Raw genomic sequence first — 17646 nt, 5'->3', positions numbered from 1 at the left:
TCCTACACATTTACTAAAACTTTGCTAATCGGGAGAGACCTCTTAACTAATATATGAGAAAATCCATACAAAATTGTACGCGCTTTGTTTGTTAGGGTAGGCTCCCAATTTGGAGGCGACAATTCGTTGTTGTCCGGAGACATAAATCTACTGATCCTACGCAGTAGGTCAGATTTCTTTTCATGTTAATCGAAAATAATGATATAAAACCGAATGTCTAAAATAGAAATGAAAGACAACTATATTAGAATTAAGGATGTAAATGTGATGAGACGTCATGTTTTAGAATTGTAAACAATACTGTTTTGCGTGGGCAAGAAATTAGTTGTTAAGACAGATAATCAAAACTTGTACTGTTATGGCCAAATAAAACAACAGAATAACGTGTGCACGTGACGTGTGTTACAAAAAAAAATCATACCTGTGGTGTCGCAATGGGTAAGTACACTCATAATTGTGATATAAATATAAAGTTATGAATTGTACCTTTTATAACCTTTACTAAGCATGTATACATCTATTGATCAAGCAGCCTTTTGTTTTATGTCACAATTGTATATCTTTGCTAAGGTGAGAATGTAGATAATCAGGACATTATGCTGATGCCAAAGTCAGTGATGGGACTGGGTAAAAGACAGACAGCCACAAGAAAAAGAAGGGCCCAGAATTGCTCAAATGCAGAGTCAATGGAAGAGCAGAAAGGATGCAGCACAAAGACTAAATCCAAAACCAAGAGGAGGAAATCAGCCCCAGTGGTTAAATGTCCCAGCAAAGGTAAGAAAGTTACACTTTACTGTCCAACACTGCAGGATTCCCCTCTCTCTTTCTCTGAGTCTGTTAATTAACAATCTAAACATTGACACCCCCCCCCCCCCCCCCCCCCCCCATCTCTCAGCAAAAGGTCACATTGTTGAAGGTGCTGAGCACCTTTATCGCACCCACATATGCTCAGAGTGCCGCCGCTGTTTCAAGACCCGGTCCCACCTGGTGGAGCACATGCACCTGCACTTCCCAGACCCCAGCCTGCAGTGCCCCACCTGCAAGCACAACTTCACCAGCAAGAGCAAGCTGCGCATCCACATGCTCCGAGAGGCTGGCCAGAAGCTACACCACTGCCACCTGTGTGAGTACGGAGCAGTGGAGCGCAACTCCCTTCGCCGGCACCTCGCCAGCGTGCATGGAGACCAGGCAGGGGGGGAGATCTACGCGGACGAGTACCCCTGCCCAACTTGCGGGGACACCTTCCGGCAGAGCCAGATGCTCAAAGCCCACATGAAGTCCCACCACACCGTCAGAGAGGGCCAGGCTCTGGCCTGCCTACATGAAGACTGCGCCTTTCAGACCGCTGAGAAGAAGGAGCTGCAGAGGCATATGGAGGACGCTCATGGCATCAAAGCTATCGAGTGTCGCCATCATGCGTGCAGCGCTCTCTTCCAGAGCACCGAGGCCATGGAGAGACACCTACGCACACACCAGGCCTTCCACTGCACCCAGTGCGACTTCTCCTGCTCCAACAAGAACCGCTTCCAGCAGCACAAGAGGCAGGGCCACCCGGGCAAGGAGCAACTGCAATGCGGCTTCTGCGCCTTTGCCACCTTCAACCCCGTGGAGTTTGAGCAGCATGTTGGCCATTTCCACGCAAATGAGAAGATCCACCGCTGTCAACAGTGTGATTTTGTCACAGCCCATAAACGTGTATTAAACAGGCACATGCTGATGCACACGGGTAAGTAGTAATGTAATGTTAAGAATTTCATATATGATGAACTGTAATTCGATTTTTGTATTGTTAGTGCTACTACCAGCCCTACCACTACAAGCCGATATTACCACCGGTGTAGATGTTATTAGAAATGACACTGATTAAAATAATGTTATCATATATGAAAAACATATTGTATACCATGATATCATGACGTTTTCTTTATTATTTTTTTAAGTGCTTAATACAATTAGGTGCACTAAATTTCTCATTTCAACTTATATTTTTTAGGTGAAAAGCCCCATAAGTGCAAGCTTTGTGACTTCAGATGTCGTGATGAGACCTACCTTTCAAAACACATGCTCACACATTCCGATGACAAGAATCACATGTGCTCAGAATGTGGCTATGTCACTAAGTGGAAGCATTATCTCAGTGTGCACATGCGAAAACATGCTGGAGACCTCAGGTCAGTTAGAACAAATTGTTTATTTTTTTTTTTTTGTGATCAATTTTTTATTGACACCATTTATGCAGTCAAGACATTCATGCAGTTACAACATGCAAGACAAAAGTCTATCAGAACATTATTTCTATTTATCATCTGGTGTACAACATATTGTTTATTTTAATACAGAGAAGTTGAAATTACATTCATATGTATTACGATGTGTATAGCAACTCTGTCTGTTTTCTCTTTCAGGTATAAGTGTAATCAGTGTTCCTACCGCTGTCATCGTACCGACCAACTTAACAGCCACAAGCTCCGTCACCAGGCCAAGTCACTGATTTGCGAGGTCTGTGCCTACTCTTGCAAGCGCAAGAGTGAACTTCGCAAGCACATGCAGCTGAAGCACTCTACAGGGGAGCCCTTCCAGCCTCCTGTCTTTCAGTGCAAATACTGTCCTTATCAGACGCGTTACCGCCAAGCTCTGCAGAACCACGAGAACAGCAAACACACCAGGAACCGAGTGTTCCGCTGTGCCCTGTGTTCTTATACCACCTTCAGCAATACTGGACTCTTCCTGCACAAAAAGAAGGCCCACGGGTATGTGCCCGGGGACACGGAGTGGCTTGAAAACTACGCAGAGAAAGAGAGAGAGAATAACGCTCTTGATCCGATGCAGGGGTTATTTTCCAAGCCTGTGGCCGCCCCTCAAGAGACAGAAGGAAGCTCAGGAAATCCAACTAGTAGCAAGGATGATCCTAAGAGAGGGTCAAGGCAAGTGCTTTCAGACCATCAGAACATGGTAGCTGGTGACCCTGTCGTCGCTATCTGTGAAGGTCAAGAACAGCTGTCAGTTGAATCAGGAGCTTTGGAAGCTGTTGTCGAAAACCAGACCAATTCTGAAATTGTTCCAGAACAAGATATTCTTGAGGGTCAACAGTCCAACGACTACAGTGAATCGTGCTGTACCTTAGTTTTAACACCTGTAAGTGATGCTGAATGCTCACAAACAGGAGCTGATAGTTTGGCGGTTGGTCCAGAGGAGTCCCAGACCGCAGGAGGAAAAGCACAGATCCTCACCGAGCCAGCGGAGGAGCAGCATGATGTGGCCACTGAGGAATGTGAGGAGCAGAGTGATAGTGAGGAGCCAACAGAGCCTCCCTCCCTCCCCATCGCACTCTCTCCTCCCAAACATTCCTCTCCTGAGTCCTCCGAGGATCTCCTGAGAGCCATGAAGAAGCAAGACAAGGAGAAAGCAGAGGCACTGGTGCTGGAGGGCAGGGTTCAGATGCTGGTGGTCCAAACCCAGGCCGACGTGTACCGGTGCGATCACTGCTCCTATGTGACGCGCAAGCAGACGTCCCTCCGACAGCACTGCCGCTCGGCCTGCGGGGCCCGGAAAGCAACACTCTGCTGCACGGACTGCGGAGCCAAGTTCAAACAGTCTCGGGGCCTGAACACTCACCGACTCAAGAAGTGCCCTGCGCTTCTGAAGAAGAGGGGGAAGTTTGGCCAGCTGACCCCAGTAGGGGTGGACAAAACCAATGAATCAACGCAGGAGCCGGAAGAAGCACAAAATTCAGACCAAACAACGGCAGTAAATCCTATGAGTGAGCAGGGCTTCGCTCATGATAATATGACTATTGATTTGGGTGCGGGGGAAAGCTCTGTAGCTGATACCAGTAAGACAAACACTGGTATATCGACAGCTATAACTCTGAACAAAAAGCCGAGATGTCATGCAGACAGTTCAGAAGCTGATGGTCAGGCTTATACTGAGTTAGATGGAAAGTTTACCTGTAAGACCTGTTCTTTTTCGTCCTCTAGGACTGCAACTATAGAGCGCCATTGTACCTCTTGCCTCACTTCTGCAGGCAAAGTCAGTCTAAGAAAAGAAGACCAGGAATCAGAGAAAGACATCAGTGATTCTGAACCTGGCAAAGGGGAGGAAGACTGGGACGGTGGTAACAATAATTCCAAGGGTGTGAGCAAAGAAAGCACAACCAGACATTTGTCCTGCCCCAGTTGTTCCTTCACATGCCACCAGCAAAGAGCATTAGCGAGCCACAGGAAGCGGGGCTGCCTGAAGCCCAATGAGGTCCAGTGCCAGTTTTGCTCATTTGTGGCTAAATCACGAAAGGCGCTTATTCATCATGCAACTGTACACAAGAAGGAAAAGCCTCAGGCTGCCACTGAAGGCAGAAAGCCCCGGCTGCAGTGCGAGTCCTGCTCCTTCAGCTGCAAACAGGCCCGCTGCATGGCTCAGCACGTGGCCCTGAAGCACGAGGGAGCCAGGCCGCACCGCTGCCGGTTCTGTGCATTCAGCACCACACGTCGGTACCGCCTGGAGGCCCACGAGTCCTTGCACACGGGACTGGGTCGGCACGCCTGCACCCTTTGCGACCAGACGTTTGGCACCACATCCAAGCTCCGGTTGCACCGGCAGCGTGTGCATGACAGGCAGGCCACGCACTTCTGCCAGCTGTGCGATTACAGTGGTTACAGCCTGAACGATATCAGCCGCCATACCCTCAGCTGCCACACGGGGGCGCTCAGCCACCCTTGCAGCCAGTGTGAGGCGTGCTTCAGCTCTGAGACAGCTCTGAAGCAGCACCAGAATCGGAAGCACAAGAGTCAGCGGACGCACACCTGCTCTCAGTGTGACTTCACCTGCCAGAGCAGAGGCGGTCTCAAAGACCACCTCCAGGAACAGCACCCGCAGCTGCGCTGTGCCACCTGCCAGGTGACCTTCGAGACACCAAAGAGTCTCGAGGAGCACCGTAAGACCCACCTCACCCAGCGGTGCCCCGTGTGCCCCTTCGCCACCCGGAAGAGGCAGCTCCTCGCGCAGCACCTACTGGACGAGCACGAAGGCGGGTCGGCCGAGGACAAGACCCTGAAGTGTGAAGTCTGTGGCTTTACCTGCCGCCATCAGCTGGTGTTCGAGCAGCACATCCGCTCTCACGGAGGAACCCGACTCTACAAGTGTACCGACTGCAAGTACTCCACGCAGAACAGGCAGAAGATCACCTGGCACATCCGCATCCACACAGGGGAGAAGCCATACCATTGTGAGAAGTGCAGTTACTCCTGTGCCGAGCCCTCAAGGTTAAAGGTAGGGACATTTGGATCAATGTACATGTCGTCCCCTACAACCCTTGTGTATTTTCGATTGTTAATAACATATTACATGACTAAATACATTCTTTGTTCATTTGTTCAACTTGTTAGTATCATATGAGGATTCACCTGGAGGAACGGAAATACCTTTGTCCAGAGTGTGGCTACAAGTGCAAGTGGGTCAGCCAGCTGAAATACCACATGACAAAGCACACAGGTAAAGAGAACACTGCTCAAAGCACACAGGTAAAGACAACACTGCTCAGCCATGTCTAGTGTTAAATAGTAAAGCACACAGGTAAAGAGAACACTGCTCATAGCACACAGTTAAAAAGAACACTGCTCAAAGCACACAGTTAAAAAGAACACTGCTCAAAGCACACAGATAAAAAGAACACTGCTCAAAGCACACAGGTAAAGAGAGCACTGCTCAGTCATGTCTGGTGTTACATAGTAAAGCACGGGTGTTACATGGTGTTCAAGCCAATGCATCTAACAGGGTTTTTTCCATTGCTGTGTCACTTTTGCTAGGAGCCAAACCATATGCATGTGAGGAATGTGAGTATCGCACCAATCGGCCCGATGCCTTGCGGGTACACCGTGACACACGGCATCGTGACGTGCGCTCCTTCATCTGCGAGAAGTGCGGCAAGGCCTTCAAGACGCGCTTCCTGCTCAAGACCCACCAGAAGAAGCACAGCGAGGAGCGGCCCTTCGTCTGCAAGATGTGCCCCAAGGCCTTCCGCTGGGCCGCGGGGCTGAAGAACCACTACCTGACCCACACCAACCAGCAGCCATACCACTGTCTCCACTGCTCCTACCAGGCCAGGCAGAAGTTTCAGGTGGTGAAACACCTGCAGCGGCACCACCCAGACCAGCCCGTGGAAAAGGGTGTGGGGCGAGACCCGGGCGCTCACCCCATGACCCTTCAGGAGGTCCGGCTCGTTGTGCCAGTGGAGCGGCCAGACAACACAGACGAGCCGGCACAGCAGGAGGACCATGACACTAGCAATACTCAAGGGGTGGAATAAGGGATGATGACCAGCAGAGCTCTTTCTCGTCTGTCTGTACTATTGTAGTGTCTTAAAGCAAGAATACAGTTTTGTAATAATGTAAATGATTTTATTTTGTAAACTTATTTACAAATGTGGTAGTAATATGTAAATAAGACAACGTGTGTCAAGCAATGTTACACACCAATAGCAGCAAAATTAAGAAAAGAAAATAGTCTTTTCAAGTCATGACATAAAATGAAAACATTTAAAATACTTTTTTTTTAAAGGTCATGATAATGGAAAAGAGCTTGAAGCATTTCCTTCATATAAAACAAAGTTACTACTAAGTAATAAGTCCTGTTCACCTTCTTACTCCTTCATTAACAGTTAACAAGCAGAACATTCTTTAATCATATGCTAGTTTACTGGCAGGAATCGTATCATTCATACAGTTTTAGGATTTATCCAGCATTGCGTGCTCTGCAAAGTCATCAATGAAACAGTTGTGACACAAGCATTAACAGCATTAAAATCCTGAAAAAGAACAATATTGAATTAACTTGGTGAGCCACTTTGGTTTGTTTAAGATGTTACATAAGATATAAGTTTTAAGACAACAGGTGGAGGCTAGTTTGCTTGAGAGTATCCCACATTAAGGTGCATCAAAATACACAGTTCCAGCATATTGATCTGTCTGGGTGCTCAAAGTGTTACCATCCATGCAAAAACAATAAATGCAAATCTCAATGAATTTTTCCAAAACTTTGCAAAAGTAATTTTGATGTGTGTCCGAACAAATTGCAACCCCACACGGTTTAATATGTTGAGATTTAATTTTTGCATTGCAATTTGATGCACCCTTACCTGCATGCAACGTCTTGCATGCTAGTAATCCTACTCCTCTTCAGACAGCCACTGTGATGCAAAAATAATGTTGAATAGAACGACATCTGATAATACTGATGTGATTGTCTCAGTGTTTTTCATACTTTCATAAAAACAGCAAAGGACAGGAGTGAGGTAAAGAGGTTAATTCTTTAACATACTGGTGCTGACTAATGTGAAAGCTGGGTATTATGCAAGGTCCGTGGTTAGGATGTGTACAAACAGAGAGGACGGAGCAATACTTGTACCATCTTTGGACAGCAGGGGGATGTGACGATATCCTGCAAACATACACAACAAATCCGCTTATTATATATCTTTTATGTCCCTGCAATATTCCAAAATATACAACATGATTCCCTAGTGATTACTTTTCCTCTGACATGCTGGTTTACCTTGTAAAATAGATGTGAAAGGCAAGGTGTACTGTCCTATGAAATCATTCCTCACTCCCATGTCATAGTCTTCTACTACAAACCGCACAAGTGCCAGCTCAGGAGTATGGATGGTAAACAGTAGGTTTTCATTCCATACAGGATTAAATCCTGCAAAGGACCAAAAAAAGCTTGCATGAAATCATTGAAACTTTCTCAGCTTTAGAAATGTATACAAAGTAAACATGGATTTCACAAAAGGACCGCAGACCAATTTCTTCATGCTGTACCGGAAATATAAAACAGAATTTGCTACTCACCATTGTTATCAATGTGTTTGGTCTCTTGTTTGGACTGATCCTGTGGTACACCATAGATTTCTACCCTGACGAGAGGGTCCACAATTGAGCCTTCCTTCTCACTTAATTTGGGAAGCTGCTGACCACTAACCACCTTTGAGAAAGGGAAGAGGGGCACACACACACATATTCTGCTTAGCTCAGAGCAGGACATATAAACAATCAAAAGACATCCCTTTTTGTGGACTTAAGGTCCGAGCAGCACATGTAAACAATCAAAACACATCCTTCTCTGTTGACTTAAGGTCAGCGCTGTGTACCTTGATTATGAGTTTCTGGGGATGATAGTTGCTGGAGTCTTGAGGTCTGTCTGGATCAAAGGTATTGTCATATTCCCTTAAGAACGTAGGCTTTAGGATATAGCCGCAAGAGCTGTTTTGATTGAAGAGACCATCGTTGAGGTCCATCTCAGTGCCAGCTGTCTGGAAATTCAGGGCCACTGTGGTTGGAGACAAATAAAACTGATAAACCATGATGTAACATGTGGTCTAATGCCAAGGTATTCACATTTTGTGAATAATCAGTGAGAAGTTGTACTGGAATTATATGCTGCCTTGAATACACTGTTTGAACCATGCATGCATCATTTCTAAACAGCGTATGTAGCACTGCAGCATGTGGGGGTTGAGCAGTTTTTCACTAACACAAAACATTGATCACATTGATTTTCCGCTTTCCTGTTGTTAATGAGCATACGTTTTGATTATTTACAAAACCACTCAGAGTGGTATAACATGAGATATTACATGAATTGTAAATAAGATTCCAGCTTCTAAACTCCTTACCTATTTGGCACCCCACATTCCACATGTCCTGGGGACAGTAGTTGGATGAGTCTGTCCTCATACCACTGGGGTAAAGTCTGGTCAACTGCCTTGTGTTATGCTGCACAAACTCTGTCCCTATCAGAAGCAAACACACCCAGCTGACATTAAACACTTCCTCTTGAAGTTAAGGAGTATTCCCTAAAGTGTGGTAATATATATGTTCAGGTCAAAGCTGACTCCAGCTGAGTATCATGAGGACCCACCTGCTTCCTTGATGTACTTCCTGGCTTTGGACTCAGAGAGGGAAGACATTTCGTAGGGCTTTCCTGTCTCACGAGACTTCTCAAAACCACCGAAGTGGACACTCTTGCAGTACACCACCAGATCAGATAGTTCTTTGCACAGACTTTGCTTCAAATTCTAAGACAAAAACAATTGTGATTTTAGTGAAAAAGTATATTTAGGTAAAGTTATGCAAGTATACATCTACATAGAAAATCCGAATATCCTATAGTGTTCGATTTGGTTTCAGTTACAAGGTAGTCTGGCAAGGTGTGATCTTTTTGGTTTAAAAAACCTAAAACAGCCTTGCATGTAAGATTCTATATTTAAAGAAATGTGTTCTAACCAGGCTTAGTGCCATTTTGGGAAGAGTACCTTATCTCCTTGGCTTGTTTCCTCTGGTGGAAGGCTGTCTTTGTCTATTTCTGCAGCTTCATCTTCATCACTAACTTCACCTGTCGCCTCTGCTTCATCCAAATTGTCCTCGATTCCACCGATCTTTTTTCCTTTTATCAGTATTTTCCTTTTCAGATCCTATGCATGGCAATCATAGCACACACACACCCACACCCACACACACACACACACACACACAAACATTGACTTCAAAAGACCTGCTCTGTGTAGACCAGTTGAATAAGTTTTTTTGCATGTGAGACACTATGCTTATAGTTGTGTTGAGAAACACTACAACATTCAGAAACTCTCTATTTCGTAATCTTTCACTGATTTGTTAAGAGTAATTATCATATATCCTGCACTGCTTTGTTTTGCAATCACAAATCACAAACTAATCAGCAATTTAGTGATTAAAATGCCAATTAGAGAATCTTTAATCTTCTGTTAAATTTTCATAAGCCTCACCTCCAAAATCAAGAATCAAAGAATCAATGTTTAACAGGTATAACTATCTTACCTGTGGAGAGGGTAGCTCACTAGGAACTCTGCCATCCAGTGTGGATTTCAGTAGACTCTCACCAAGGATGGTGCTGAGGTGCTTGGCCATGACTTGTTGTTGCTCTACACTACAATGGTTTTCCAAGGATATGATGAGAGGGTACTCCGACGCCTGATTATCAAGTGGAAAGACAGTGTCACTGAACCGTATCAATATATCATATTTAAACACAGAAAGCAGAATTCTATCAAGGACATACTGCTCAAGCCCTTGGAGATCAAACCATAAACATAGAAGGAATGCTTACATTAAACAACAGCATCTGTCATAAAAAGCCCCCACTGAGTTCAGTAAAGCATCTCACTTTGAAAGCATAGTTTGCCACTGAGGCAATAACATCTTTGAAGAGTATCTTGGAGGTCCAGGTGTGTCCATGGTAAACTATGGGTTCTCCACTGGGGCCATCCCAGCAGTCAATCTCCACACAGCGGCAGCCTCGCTTCAGAGCCCTTAAAGTAACAGTATGCAACAATTATACTTCAGGATTAGGGTTAGGATAAGCAGTTTTACCTTAAAAAAAAAAATTATATGGAGAATCACCTCCCTGCCATTGCCATACCAGGGTCCATAGGCATATAACTGCTAAATGTAGGATTGCCTGACGCCGCCCGTCTTTCTACTGTCTGCCGAACTATTAAGTAGCTTATTTGCCGTCTTGCTTTGTCTTGTGTTGCACTTGCTTAATGTTTGACTGTGTTGGAACAGTTGTTGACTAACTAGTTTGTCATAATGTCAAAGTCAGCACATTTAAAGAGATTTCGTTAGTTTTAGCCGCTAGCATATCGTTAGCGAATAGCAATTGATCCGGAATGCTTCTTTAAGAGGTCGCAGAAGAAGTGAGTCAGGATCTCATTCCTCAATAATACTTTCCTAATGTACATTAATGTACATTAACCTCCTGGGAGACCAATACAGTTAAGTGCTCCTCAGCGCCCATGTAGAATTTTAGTCAATACACCTGCGTCAATACGGTCTCGTATGGAAATCAATCCTTGTGCTCAAATATATTAGGAGATTCCATCACCCAAAGGATACATGCAACTTTTGAAGGCTAAATGAATAACATATGCAAAGTGAAAACATTAAGGGATCACAGCCTGTGAATAATGTATGAGAAACCACTCAAAAACAGCTGGGGCTGAACCTCTGCATCCTCATTGGGTTAACGTGCCTTGTACTAGTGGATTTATTAAACATGACTTGAGGCTATGAGTTCTGTAATCTATTAAGGTTTTTCGCTGCAAAGACAAATCTGAGGACATGACAGTGTGTCAGAGGTGCCTTACTGGATATAAGCCTCCACGCTGCTCGGTCCTTTCAGCTGGTCCTCCAGCAGATAGGTGTTATGGGAAGAGGAGATGAAGTAGTGACACAGAGGCTGGCTCATGTCCTGGTAGAGGCCCTGGTGCTCTGGGTTAAAGATGGAGCCCTCAGGAGAGCACAGGTACATCAGGAAGCCGTCTATGGACATAGCCTGGCCTTTTTTAGCTACAGAAGTGGAGGGACACAAAGAGTTTTTTTGCCATCACTTTCCCATTGTTTGATGTTAAGATAAATACCAGAAGACCATCCACATCATGGTTTTGAGGGCAATATACAGCGGGTAAAATAAGTATTGAACACGTCATCATTTGTCTCAGTAAATCATTTCCAAACGTGCTTTTGACATGACATTTTCACCAGTTGTTGGTAAAAACCCAAGTTATCTATACAAAGAAACCAATAAGTAAGAAAACAAGTTATGTGTAATAATCTGAAATGAAACAGGGAAAAAGTATTGAACACATGAAGAAAGGGAGTGTAAAAAGGCATGGAAAGCCAAGACAACAACTGAAATCTAGCAGTAATTAGAAAGCAATCCGGACCCTTGTCAGTTCAAAGTAAAGCAGCAATACGGAGTTCTGTTCCAACACTGGTAAGATAACTACTTAAAAGACATGCAAAAACCTTGCAAACACCACCAACAGCCCAGCTGAAACTGATAGAAGCTTGCCAACACACTAACTGGTGTCTTTTGCCAGTTAAGCTGCAATGTCATGCATGTGAAAGCTTTTCTTCCATTTTTGCAAGGTGTACCACCACGTTACACAGAACTACACAGGGCATATCCTGGGTGGCTAGTGGGAAAGACACAGGGGTTTATCTGGCCTTCACATGACCATATGTTATCAACATGAATTTGAGGATGATACAAAAACTAGTTGCCTTAAAAAAACATTTCTCAAAAAGTGTCAAATTGTAACTTTAATATCACCTGGTTCAGTCCCAACTGATGGCGTATAAAAAGTGTCTCATTCTTACAAGAAACATCTCATGACCTTCGCAAGACCTTCGCAGTCTTATTGTTGCAAAACATTCTGATGGCATTGGTTATAGACGCATTTCTAAACTTCTGAATGTTCCAGTGAGCACTGTTGGGCCCATAATTCGGAAGTGGAAATATCATAAATTCACCATAAACTGGCCACGACCAGGTGCTCCTCTCTTTGACTACACAAAGCATTTGATGTTACAGGAATGAAGTGAGATAAGTTGGTTTGCACTATTTCTGGAGGTGTTTATATCTTTTGTGTTTGTGGATAGCCATCGTGGCTGGCTCAAGGAACGAATTTGTGTGAAAAAGAGGGTGTTAGTGATCTGTACCATTGTCTGAGGGTTCGTAGCGGTCTATCAGCTCAATAGCATGTTGTTGACTCGTGTCGCCCTCCAGCTGTTCCTCCCGCAGGAAGTCCTCCAGATCACACACAGACAGTTTCTGACCATCACTGGAATACTCCTGGAATAATGCCAGAATGTCCTTCCTCTCCGTTAGCATTTTGTAGAACTCAACAAACTCCTCTGACTCCAAAGTGTCGGACTGAGATTTGTCAGCTGTCTGTGAATCAGGAAAATAAAACAGAATAATTTCAACCTGTCAAGACACTCAAAAAAGATAACCATAACTATGCTTTTCTTAAATCCTTACCTTGAAAAGCAGCATTGCATGCTCTTCGTTTACGTCCATGCTCATCATTTTAAGAAGCTTGCGGACCTCTTTAAAGTTCATCCTGCCATCTTTGTTTTTGTCAGCTTTTACAAACCAGTCACAGATCCATCTAAGTAAGGAGTTACTTAAGGAAAATGCCTTTTTATAGCCAACAAGTCCCATGCACATGTTTTTATTGTCTATTTCATCTACTGTTACTTGTTAAAGTGTTATAGAGTTATATGTTATTTTTTTGGTAAATGTTACTTGTAATTTGTATGACATCTACTGCGTAGATGACGATGCTGGCCAAGTCCTAAGAATTTAGCTGTGCTGAAGCAATTTGGTGCATGCAACAATAAACACTTTGACTTTGTCTTTACTGGTAAGGATACTGGTCGAGCCTCTCCCGTTCATCCATGCTCTCCATATTCTCCATGAGAGCACGGAGGCCCTGGATCCATGCCTGAGCCTCCTCTGCTGTCTCGGCAACCAGGTCCAGGTTGCCACGACGGCCTCGGAACACCAATGTGAAGCAACATTCGGCAGCAAACTCGTGTGCAAGGCTTTGCAGCACCTCTGACTGATGTCCCTCACGCACTACCTCCACATCACAGACAGAGACTGCAAAAATGTCAGGGAAGACTGAGTCATTCATGCCTTCTCTGTACAAGGTGGTCAGACTATGTTTAAAGAGCCATTTATAGGAATTCATTACACATGGGAGTTGTAGGGATTTGATTTCTTACAGGAAGAGTTCATCTTGGTCCACATCTTGGTCCAACTGGATTGGTACCCAACAGTTGCACAGTCTTCTTTCAGTTTAAAATGGCGTTGTTTCTTTGAAGAGCGAGACTTCACTTTCCGGAACATGGCCCCTGCCATCATCCGCTGAAGGTTTTCATTACCCTGAATACCTAGACAGGAATAGTTTCAATTCTCTGAGATTATGTTTGTGTTTTCAAGCCTACTTGCTCTCTTTTTGGTGGATTGGAAGTATAATGTGAGGTATTTTTAAGACTGGCCTAAAAACCTTTTTATTTAGAAAGCATTTCCTACTTTTTAAAAAAACTTTTTTATTTAAAGTTGTAATTGTTTTAAACTGTGCTTTTGCTGAGAGCTGTTTTTTAGCACTCTGAGATTCTGCTGGAATGAAGAGTGCTCAACAAATAAAATTAATTATTATTATTATTATTATTGTCAAAATTGTGTTTTGCAAGCAGGACTTACGTAATCTTTGGGGTGATTCCATGGTGGATTTATCGCATGCCAAGAGTTTTCTGCCAAGAAGATGTATTTATAAAGTGAGTTGAGTGACTGAACCATATGTTCTCTGGTTAACAAGACACAGACCTGGACTTTTGAACACACACGCCATGCCATGTTATGAAACACAAACAATTTAGGATTCCTGGTGGTTCCCTGTGGTTTCGCCAGTTAACTCTTAAGTGACTAAATCTCTAGACAAAGAACAAATAAACCATCAATCATGCCCTCACATAAATTAAACTAAAACATATCTCAATACATATCTTGATCAGCTTATAGGCTCTGTGTTTCAACTGATTACCTCAGTAAACTGCTCCAGAGAGGAGCCACAAGCAAAACTATATCCTGCTGTCAATTTATGCGTCCTTCTAAAATAAAGGAAGGAAATGCTTTGAAAATAGGACATGGAGGGTCAACAACACCCATATTTTATACAATGGTGTTGGCCACTCCCTTTTAAGTTCCCAAATAACTCCGCTCAGTGATGATGTTCCACACAGCGAGAAACAGTCAATAACAAAACTAACAAAACTCAGCTCTTACAGAAACGGTCCAGACACTTTGGTTGTCTCCCGTTCTTCAGTTGGCAGAATGTCTGCTTAATGAATAGTGGGGCCAGGAACAGTACATGTGGCCTACTTATGGGGCAAATTAAGTGGATGACTAGGACATGATTTCTCCCATTGGAAATCAGCTAATGGCATTAGCAAATGCCATTGCACTACAAAACCAAACAACAACCAAACTGATAATTAAATCTCTGCTATACCAACACAGCATCTAAGAAAGGATTGTAATTCCAGTTTTGCATTCCATTACTGGATCAGCATCAGCTGTAATGCAGAGCAGGCATCACAACTGAAGGGGAAAGCAAATTGGATCCATATGCCGAAATGTGAGCCAGACAAGAAAATAGGGGGCATTTGAGAACAGCAATGAAATCAGCACCAACGCAATAGGCAGCCTTTGCTAAACCCTTAACATGGTAGTACCAAATGTTTCACAGACACAGAGCATGAAGGTATAGGCCCAGAATACAGAGAGGGTACTCACCAAAATGAAGGGGGAATGATCTCTGTCAGGGCAGCTTCAAGGACCCTGGGGACAGGGAGTGTCCAGGGAGAGCAGTTTTTCTTTCCACGCCTGTCTGCCAGGCTCCCCTCTCACAGGCTAGTCTGAGTCAGAGCTAGGAGGCAGGCTGGGGAAACTGAGCCACAGTCAATACTGCTGCACACTGATGCACTCTCTCTCCCTCACTCCTCTCCCTCTCTCCCTCCCTCCTCTCCCTCTCCTCCTTCCTTCCTTGCCACTCCTACTGCTGTTATGTTGCCCGAACACTGGGCACTACTTTCTCCCTCTACTGTTGCGCCTGCCTATCTGCTTATGAAAGAAGCATCACAAAAGTGGTTTATTTTTCCCCGTTAGAGGAAAAATATGTCACAATGAGACCATCAATCACAATGTCACAATGAGTCATCACTGGAAGTACTTGGGAAGTCAAATAGAGGCAAAGGAATGAATGTTATGGCAGGATTGCACATGTCCCAACCAGATTATATACTCCATCCAAGTCCATTTGATTTGCATATGTTTATAAACATTATATTAATCTTATATTTAATTAATCTTATCTGATATTTTCCACAATTATTTGAAGTGGTGTTTCTCCACCTCAAAACCTTTAGTATTATTTCAACATAACAGAACAAAAGAATTGTGGTCCATCTGACAAACAGCTGAGGCAGCGAGAATATCTCTTTGTCAGCTCAAGACCAATCTTCTCTTGATAGTTTTGTTGATTAATTATATACACCATCAAATAGATTGGCCTAATCCTGACGAATGGATCCATTAGGAGTGCACTGGCACAGGTTCCTGATATGAATGTTGGTGATATTGTTCTTGTTTTTTAATAAATAAATATTTTTTAACAGGGTTCCATGGCCATTTGCTAAGAGGAAAACATCCTGATGTAATACTGTAACCCCCAGAGTGCGATCTGAAATACTCAGGTAAGAACCAATGCTGCTTTTTCTGCCTTAGAAAGCACTTCCTCTGAAAGTGGATGAAAACCTAATGCACTTGATTACATCTACTTCAGATTCTTCACCCAAAGGCAAAATAAATTGAATTTTCCAGTGGGCAAATGGGCATCTCCATCAGCAGGGAATATATCCAATGGATGACACAATGGATGACATAAGAGCAAAATATTGAACATTCAAGTTCCTCCTGTAAAGCTCTAACATCTGATTTTGCCTCAGTTTTACTCCTGGGTCAAAACCCACAATAAAATAAAATGAATCATGATTACTCTGCTCACTTAATTGTAAAAGCAAAGTGTGCAACTGAGCGTATGTGAAGGTCCCATTAATTAAGTTATTCTAGACAAAAAACACACAGATCCTATAAGTGAATAGTAAATTACTTTATAAATACTTATTCACAAGGTTAAGCCGATTTTAAATGTTCAGTGTAAAGGATTTAGGGGGATCTATTAACAGAAATTAAATATTGAATTCATAATTAAGATTTCATTAGTGTATAAACACCTGCAACTAGGAATCATTGTGTTTTCGTTAGCTTAGAATGGGGCCTTTACATGTACATAGGGAGTGGGTCCTCTTCCACGGAATCATGTTTCTACAGTAGCCCAGAGCAGACAAACCAAAACAGGTTTTGAGGACCACTATAGTTTCTTGTACACGTTTGGAAAGGTAAGAGTATTCAGTTGGTTGCAATTCCGCAACTTCACCACTATGACCATTTGGTACATGTCCACGTCATTAAATGGGTGGCACACCTCCCCCAGCCCCCACCGTCGAGAATGAGTCTGATTTTCATTCAGAGGAGTTTACCCAGCCCCCCTCCTCAACCCCACTCCACCACCAACTCTCAGCCCTTTTCCCACCCTTAGCATTTTTCAAAATGATGCAGTTAGTGTAGCATAGGTTTACAAAGTAGTAATCCATAAGAAAATAATGTGACGAAAAACAACAATCACCAAAACATTTTTTTTAATTACTGTAATTTCTTTTATTGAAAGTCTAAGGAATACTGATAAAACAAATGCAAAATATTAATCTCATCTTAACAGTAAATGCTGGGAAACATAAGAAAGGGGCCCCACCTAACATGTGTATGGCATTCAGATGTTCCATGTTGTTCTTTAAGATGTCCAACAGCGCCTTTCCAAGGAGAGCATTGGCATTACAACAACAAGTAAATATGACCATAGACATAAATAGATATATATATTTTTTCAGATTCAAATAGCTTTATTGACATGAACGCTATGGTTACAGTATTGTCAAAGCATTTAAAATAATAATAACAATGACAATAGAGAAAAAAAACAGTGACAATAAAAACAAACTGCTGGAGGTCTCTGTCTCTATGAGCAGAAAAACATGCATGAAAACATACATCACTGCACAACAGTGAGTCTGGAGTGTGTGTGCGGGCATGTGTGCGTATGAGGATGTGTGTGTTTGGTAGTGTGTGTGTGTTTGTGTACGTGTG

At 43.4% G+C, this 17646-nt stretch overlaps 2 protein-coding genes across 3 annotated transcripts; one reads left to right on the top strand and one right to left on the bottom strand.

Annotated features, from left to right (window-relative positions):
* Positions 1 to 640: 640 nt before the first annotated feature.
* znf142 (zinc finger protein 142) lies at positions 641 to 6301 on the top strand (the record flags this gene model as incomplete). The annotated part of the gene is made up of 6 exons (XM_080839638.1): positions 641 to 774; positions 896 to 1726; positions 1994 to 2171; positions 2406 to 5265; positions 5382 to 5487; positions 5802 to 6301. The coding sequence occupies exons 1-6, from the start codon at positions 687 to 689 to the stop codon at positions 6299 to 6301; spliced, it is 4563 nt and encodes a 1520-aa protein (XP_080695764.1). The 5' UTR covers positions 641 to 686.
* A 96-nt stretch (positions 6302 to 6397) lies between these two features.
* Positions 6398 to 15358, bottom strand: plcd4b (phospholipase C, delta 4b). 2 transcript variants are annotated; one of them, XM_080838663.1, is made up of 16 exons: positions 15178 to 15358; positions 14086 to 14135; positions 13605 to 13772; positions 13251 to 13479; positions 12856 to 12985; positions 12534 to 12765; positions 11177 to 11378; positions 10195 to 10339; positions 9849 to 10001; positions 9308 to 9466; positions 8914 to 9070; positions 8669 to 8785; positions 8144 to 8322; positions 7845 to 7977; positions 7546 to 7695; positions 6398 to 7431 (listed from the first exon to the last, which is right to left on the bottom strand). In XM_080838663.1, the coding sequence occupies exons 2-16, from the start codon at positions 14105 to 14107 to the stop codon at positions 7340 to 7342; spliced, it is 2268 nt and encodes a 755-aa protein (XP_080694789.1). In that variant the 5' UTR covers positions 14108 to 14135; positions 15178 to 15358; the 3' UTR covers positions 6398 to 7339. The 2 variants fall into 2 exon arrangements, with proteins under 2 accessions (XP_080694789.1, XP_080694790.1); XM_080838664.1 differs by lacking the exon at positions 15178 to 15358 and adding an exon at positions 14668 to 14678.
* Positions 15359 to 17646: the final 2288 nt, after the last annotated feature.

Source organism: Sprattus sprattus (assembly GCF_963457725.1).
Source record: "Sprattus sprattus genome assembly, chromosome: 5".
NCBI classification, from domain to species: Eukaryota; Metazoa; Chordata; class Actinopteri; order Clupeiformes; family Clupeidae; genus Sprattus; species Sprattus sprattus.
The sequence above is the reverse complement of the archived record's forward strand: the minus strand, read 5'-3'. Positions and strand labels throughout refer to the sequence as shown.